The sequence below is a fragment of the Thalia democratica genome, chromosome 6 (assembly GCF_965202585.1).
Source record: "Thalia democratica chromosome 6, ktThaDemo2.hap1.1, whole genome shotgun sequence".
Lineage (NCBI taxonomy): Eukaryota > Metazoa > Chordata > Thaliacea > Salpida > Salpidae > Thalia > Thalia democratica.
Window position 1 is genome coordinate 30,664,947 of NC_139170.1, and position 6,725 is coordinate 30,671,671.

General features: G+C 28.3%; 1 protein-coding gene across 1 annotated transcript; it reads right to left on the reverse strand.

The window, feature by feature from the left end:
* Positions 1-270: 270 nt before the first annotated feature.
* On the reverse strand, positions 271-6,310 carry LOC145838949 (uncharacterized). Its single transcript, XM_082946567.1, has 7 exons — positions 6,225-6,310; positions 5,786-5,958; positions 4,478-4,599; positions 3,604-3,755; positions 3,266-3,384; positions 1,128-1,295; positions 271-752 (listed from the first exon to the last, which is right to left on the reverse strand). Exons 1-7 carry the CDS (start codon positions 6,296-6,298, stop codon positions 271-273), a joined length of 1,290 nt encoding a protein of 429 aa, XP_082802693.1. The 5' UTR covers positions 6,299-6,310.
* Between the last annotated feature and the right edge of the window lie 415 nt (positions 6,311-6,725).

Sequence of the window (6,725 nt, forward strand, 5' to 3'; positions counted from 1 at the left end):
TGAACTAACAAAAAAAATTATATATAAAGTAAATAATCAATGTAAATTTGAAAACTTTACAACCTTATTTAACAACTTTATTTAAATGTTCTTTTAATTAAAACAGTGCACATAATTAGGAAATAATGACAACTACTATAAACTATTGTTGTTTGTCAAAGTTGGGTGAATGTCGTGAAAAAAACATAAATTATTGTAGTAAAGTTAAAATTTAGAAGAGAACAGTTAAAATATTGAAAAAAAAAACATCAGTAAAATATTTAAGTGTTTTTACTCACGAGGCTTCAAATTGACATTGAATTTCGGCGGGGCGTACAGAAAAAGGGACTCCCCCTCGCCAAGATCGTCCTCTTTTTCAAACCCCGCTTCGAAGTTACCAATCAAATTGACCAAAAGCGACAGAATCCCCCGTTTCGCAACCGGGAAACCACCGCATTTTCTCCTGCCCCCGCTGAAAGCCACCACCTCGTTGGTCGGGTTGAAACGACCATTTTCGTCCAAGTGCCTCTCGGGCCTGAAACTGTCCGGGTCGGGCGCCCACACGTCCGGGTCCCTTAGCGCGGACCACAGGTTAATCAGCAGGTTGGTTGCTTTGGGGATACTGTAGCCTAGCAACGCGGACTCGCGGGTTGAGTAGTGGTAAAAAGTCATGGGGGCGGCGGGCCTCAACCTAAGCCCCTCCTCGACGACGGCCCTGCAGTAGTGGAGGTCTGCGGAGCAGTGAGGGTCGAAGTATCCGTTGGTGGGAGTATCTGTCGGTTTGTTAAATTTAATATTCAAATACATCTAATTTTTTTCGTATAATTGAATAATGTCAGAATCAAAATCGGTTGTTTTTGGAACAGAAAAATTTGCATGATTTTATACTTTTGTTGATTCAAAAACATATTGCAATGCACAGCTCTTAATTTGTTATGTCACTTTATTTTACTTATTTAAGCTATTTTCGAAACTAGCGAATTTAAATATTTGATATACATAAATCAGAGTTTTTCAAAGCAATATATAGGTGTGTTGAAATATTCAAAGGGTTTTTTTGCTGTATATGTTTTTAACTATAAAAAATCATAAAAATACTTATCATTTCGTCTAAAACTTCAACATTAACCGTGTTGAAAGCAACAAACTTGTGAAAGCGCTTTTGATGTCTTCTTCTACCTTCTTCATCGCGGCAGGATTTCTGAGGAGTTCGAGCAAGATCCACGACGTTTGGTTTCTGACGGTGATAGTTCCGGCAACCATCACGTCATCTGAGAGGCTGAGCAACTCATCTATGTATTTTCCGCATGAGTACACTGTTTTTTGTTTATTCTAATATCAGCTTCGTGCAAGTACCAATTTAGTTTAGTAATTGTTTTTTTAATCAAAACATAATAATACACTGATAATTGATAATATGAACTAAATTTTCGAATATGTAACATTTTTTTTTTTTAGATTTTCATGCATGAATAAGTTTTTAAACAACTTTATAGATAAGGAACATTATTATATGCAGTTTACTATTTTGTTATACTTGAAAAGGTCGCAACTTTTTGCCACCAAACCTGGTTGTAAATAAAATTATAATTTGCACATCTTTATTTAGTTCAAAACATTTAAATCGTTCAATATTTTTATAGCTACTTTTAGCATGTTTTAGCTGTTTATTTCAAATAAACAGTTTAATTTTTTGATTAGATTGTAACATCATTTTAGAGTTTTTACCAATTTCGACTTATTAAAAAAAAAAGTTTTATACTTATCAAAAATGATAATGAACTCTAATCTGCCTATACAATATAATTTAAATGTTTTAATCTCGGCATTATTGTAAGAGTAAAAAAAAATCTTAGTAACTAAATAAAAGTTTTATTTTAAATTTTGGTTTTAAACAGGGGAAACGCTTGAAGCACAACGCTGGAGCTAGGAAAGGAAAAGTTAAAAAGTTTTAGTTTTAGAGTTTAGATTTGAGCTTCGAGCACAACCCTACACCAAATTAAAAGTATTTTATGTTAAAGCCAAGGTATTTAGATTTGAATCTATATGTCAACTTTAAAGATAAGAAATATAAGTAGTCTTAAAGTTGTACAAAAATAAAGCCAAAATACAACATTATAGGGCGTTGATTTTCCTAATAATTTTTTTTTTAATTTCTATATGTGATATAAGATATTTTCAGAATGTTTGAGCTGCAAGCTCAACCTGTCTCAGCTGCAACTCTATGTATAAAAATGTTCAAAACATTAATCAATAATAGCTTAATGCTGGAGCCGCATAAACTTATAGCACCATGTGAATAAAAAATAGATTTTAACATTATACATTGAAAACTGTACTGACAACTATCAAAAAGAAACAACAAAATCGAAATGTTCTAGCGAGCAGGCCTCGCGTGCGGGGAAACCAGAAAGCGAAGCAACAGGAGCAGGCCAAGCAGCAGAAACACGAAATTTAAATCATTCTGGCTTGAAGGTGAGAATAGATAGTGAACGGAACGAGCTAGCAGGTAAGCGCGTTTAAAAGCAATCTAGTCAGCAGGCGTTCACAAGCTACAAGCGAGGCAACAAGCACAGTTTAACAAAAAGAAGAAAAGAAGTTGTCAAGACGAAGCGCTTATAGCTCTACACAATGTTTTAAGATAGGATTTTTTTTTGAATGAGTAATGCAATTTTTTGGGATCGCCTAATTAAAAGTACCGCACGTCGCAACTGGCTGTAAATATTTTATGATATTAAGTTTAATGTATGTTAAATATACAACAAAGACTAATTTTATAATTACGTTTTACTATACAACTAGCAAACAATCATTAGTTTTAATCATTGTTAAGCACTATTTAAAAATGTATGTTAAGTTTTCAAAACACAGTCATTATTAAAGTTTTCAATAAAAATTTAGCGACAACTAACTTGGACCCCAATTTTTCCTACACATTACGTTTTGTACTTTTTAAAAAAATAATGATTTATTTGTTGACTTAATGATAAAAGTTAAAAGTTTTAATAATAAGTAGTTGAAATTCTTTATTTAGAAATATATAAACAACCAGTAAACTTAATTATTACAAAGTACTTTTTTAATAAAATGTTTGATATTCTTAACACAGTCGTTTTCAAGATTTTTATGATGTTTTTATTCTATTGTTAAAGTTTAGTACGCGTTATTTAAATTAAGTCTAAGATTCTTTTACACAAAAAAACCATAACCTATAAAAATTACTACTTTTTTATTAAAATCAGGCTAATTATACTATAAACAAGTTTCATCAAAAAGAACTTATTACGTTTAGCAAACGCTGAAGACAGATCGTTTACTTCTTCGACACTTTTTTGCCGTTCCTCGTGAAGTTTTCTAAAAAAGTTTTTCACTCGATGATAGTCACTGCGCTTAGACTCGTAAAATCTAAAAAAGTAAAAGTTCAGTAACAATGTTGAAAAAGTGTTCTATTTATCGAGTAAACTATTCATTTGAGTGCACTTCATTTTAGAAAGGGAGCTAACACAAATTTTAGTTTATACAAGAACGCACGAAATCCGAATGCCAAACTTATGGTTTAAAATAAAACTTTAAAAAAAAATAGTGACTTTACAAGTTATAAGTATTTTTAGAACATTACATCACCTTTTTGAAGATGGCAAGTGTTTCATCCAGTCGAGCGTGGAGATTTGAGCAAACATTTTACGTTTGTCCGCTTCAAAATGCCCAGCCCTGCACAACTTCATAATGTTTTCAAGCTCCGCATTTCCATATCCGAACGATTTTGAGTACAGTATCTGGCATATAAAAAAAGGTTTAATATATAAAACTTGTTTAGAATGAAAGCTTTTTAAGGTTTTTCATTAAAAAAAAAATATTTTTTATTGTTTTTCGATGTTTAGTGCCACAACTGTTAAGTGTAGCGATACAAAGAGCTAAAACTAAATATTTTTTAAACATTTTTTAAAAATGATTGTTTCATTGCAGTTGTTTTATGCGGTAGAATAAGTAAAAAAAACTTGTATTAGAAAAAATAATTTACTTCACACTGAATAATTTCTACAAATAAATTAGTTTTTAAAAATCAAGTTTTTTTATATAGCAGCAAAAGTCTAAAAAATTTTCATAAATTTTTTTTTTTTTTTAATTTCTTAATTTTCTTTTTGTCTAGTAATTCTTCATACTACTTTTTTTTTTGCAATGTAGCTTTAAAAGTAAATAACACATTCACATTTTTTAAACTGGTTTTTTAGTAGAAAAATCATATCTATATTTGCAAAATAACCTTAATTTGATTTTAGTTGTAAACACTACTAAAAAAAGCTAAAAACACACTGTCTTTTACTTTTTAATAAAATGTAAATTTCTTTATTAAACTTTTTTTTATGAAATAGTATGACAACTATCTAAAATTTTAATGTATATAAAGTTATAAAGAAACGTTATACTATTTACAACACTTACTAAAGTATCTTTTTGGGTTTTTATTTTGATTTTTATAATAAGTATACAAACTAACTTGAAGTAATATATTTGCCTGTGTAGACCATATAACGTTTTGAATATCTACTGGCTTATTCGAAATAGTTTTAATATGAGCTATCATTTTCATGATCTCAGTTTCTATTTTCTTGTCTATGTCTGTAAAATTAAAACATTTTAGAGTTTTAAAATGAGTCATTTAGTTTTTCATTAAAAAAATGTATATATAAGTTGAAACACACATGAAATAAAACTTGTTTTTAAAGAAATAATTCTGATCTTATCTTACTTTTTCAGAACTAATTGGCTTTATTTTAAAATCCGTTTATATTATTATAAGTTTTTTAACACATTTTTTTTAAACTTATTCAGTTTTACTTATTTTATTCCAAAAAATAACTAATGTAACCTATACATTACACAAAATTTACACTTTTTTACTGTCAATTGTTAAATCTGTCAAATCAAAATAAGACATTTTTCATTTTAATTAAATTGTACACAAGTAAACAAATAAACAGTTTTTTAGTTTAATAAGATCGTACGATTTAACTAGAGCGCTAAAAACTTTTTTCTTATTTATAGTTGACGGATTTGCAACACTTTACTATTCAAATAGGAATTTTGAATACTTAGAAAGGAAGTATAACTGCTTCTTTTCATTTTAATAATAGTTTAGCAGCTATTTAATTTTAGACTAATTTACATTTTGTATATTTTCTTTAAAATTTTTATGCAGTTATTACTGTTTAAATTTACAACCTGTTATTTTGTTAGGTAGGTTTAAAATTATGTATTTTAGAACATTTAGATTCTAAATGATAGAAAATTTATTATAATTGAATATTTAATTTCATTAAAAAAAATTTAAATACATTTAAAATAATTATTTATAAATAATTTGCAATTTAATTTTGATAAATTAAAATTGTTTTAAAACATTTTATATTTAATGATATATTAAAATCATTAAATTTTATGATATTAAAATATATATGATAGATGTAATACAATAGTTGCTTAATTAAGTAATAGCTTTAACTTTTATTTTTACACTACCACAATTGTCGTCCTTAAATATATTAAATCAAAAGTAACTTACATACATAACTAAACACTTCTGTTTATGAATAAGAATAGCTTTTAATTGTTCGGTGATAGTTTAAATATGTAACTTAATTATGCTTAAAATGTTTAGTAAATTTTTGATTCTTTGAAAATATAGTTTAGTACTAAGAAGCTTGTTTTTAAAGTCTGGCTTTAAGTTTGCACAATAATACTGATGAAAAACTTCTTTTTTTTTTTTTAAAACTTACACATTTTATAACAACTCTCTAAGACCCACCTGATTTGAGCTCGCTGAGGTTTTCAACCAAAAAAGGTTTCAGCCTCCTGTGAATTTCGTTGTCCGGGCAGAAAAAAATTCCCCTTCCCGGAAACTTGTAATCCTGAAACGCGATGTCGCTGTCTCGGCTGCTGAATGCGTCGTTGTTCAGAGCAGCTTTAACACCTTCGTGACTGCAAAGAAATAAAAAAAGTAAAATCACTTTTATACTTTTTAAAATCAAATTGATACTTTATTTCAAATATTGATTTATAAGAAACAATATCTAATACTTTATACACTATGAAACTAATCTAAAAACTTTATTTTAAATGTTTAGAAGCTTAGTCTAACAAGAGTGTCCGAAAATCCAAAAAGTTTTTTTTTATCAAGATTTGTATACACGTAACAGCCCATACTGCAGTGAGTATGTATATATTGATACAAAAAAATAACTCACCCATTCACAACCACTACGTTCTTGGATCCCATTTTAACCTCGTAGATGTTGCCGTAGTGCTTCACCCAGTCCATAAAGACACGCTCTTTAAACTCGGTCAAGTAGAACAATGAACCAAATATTGGCCATTTAAAAGGACCCGGTAGTGTTTCTTTTAATTTGGTTGTTTTCATTTGTACTTATCGTTTTATAAATATACTTCAGTAAACAACCGTCAAATACAAAAAATGTTCGCTTATATTCATATTGTATAAAAATCCTTGTTCTTAATATAATAGTTGTTTGAGTGGTTTAAGTTTTGTTATAAATGATTGGAATTTGTAAAACAAGCAATTTACTAATTGTTAAAAAAGACGGTCATTTTGTTTGTGATACCTATCAATTTGAAAATAATTTTTTTTTTTAATTTTACAAAACTATAACTAATTTTTTTATTTTAAAAAAGTCTTTATTCATACAAAGTATAAAACTAGCAAACATACTTTATTTAATCTAAGTGTG

What these genes read in the sequence shown, in the direction of transcription:
- LOC145838949 (XM_082946567.1), bottom strand. Translation starts at nt 6,298, where the DNA reads ATGGACTGGGTGAAGCACTACGGCAACATCTACGAGGTTAAAATGGGA. An exon ending in CACTTGCCATCTTCAAAAAG is followed by an intron (nt 3,385 to 3,603) that starts GTGATGTAATGT and finishes TTACTTTTTTAG; the next exon opens with ATTTTACGAGTCTAAGCGCA. An exon ending in GTCTTCAGCGTTTGCTAAAC is followed by an intron (nt 1,296 to 3,265) that starts GTAATAAGTTCT and finishes AACAAAAAACAG; the next exon opens with TGTACTCATGCGGAAAATAC.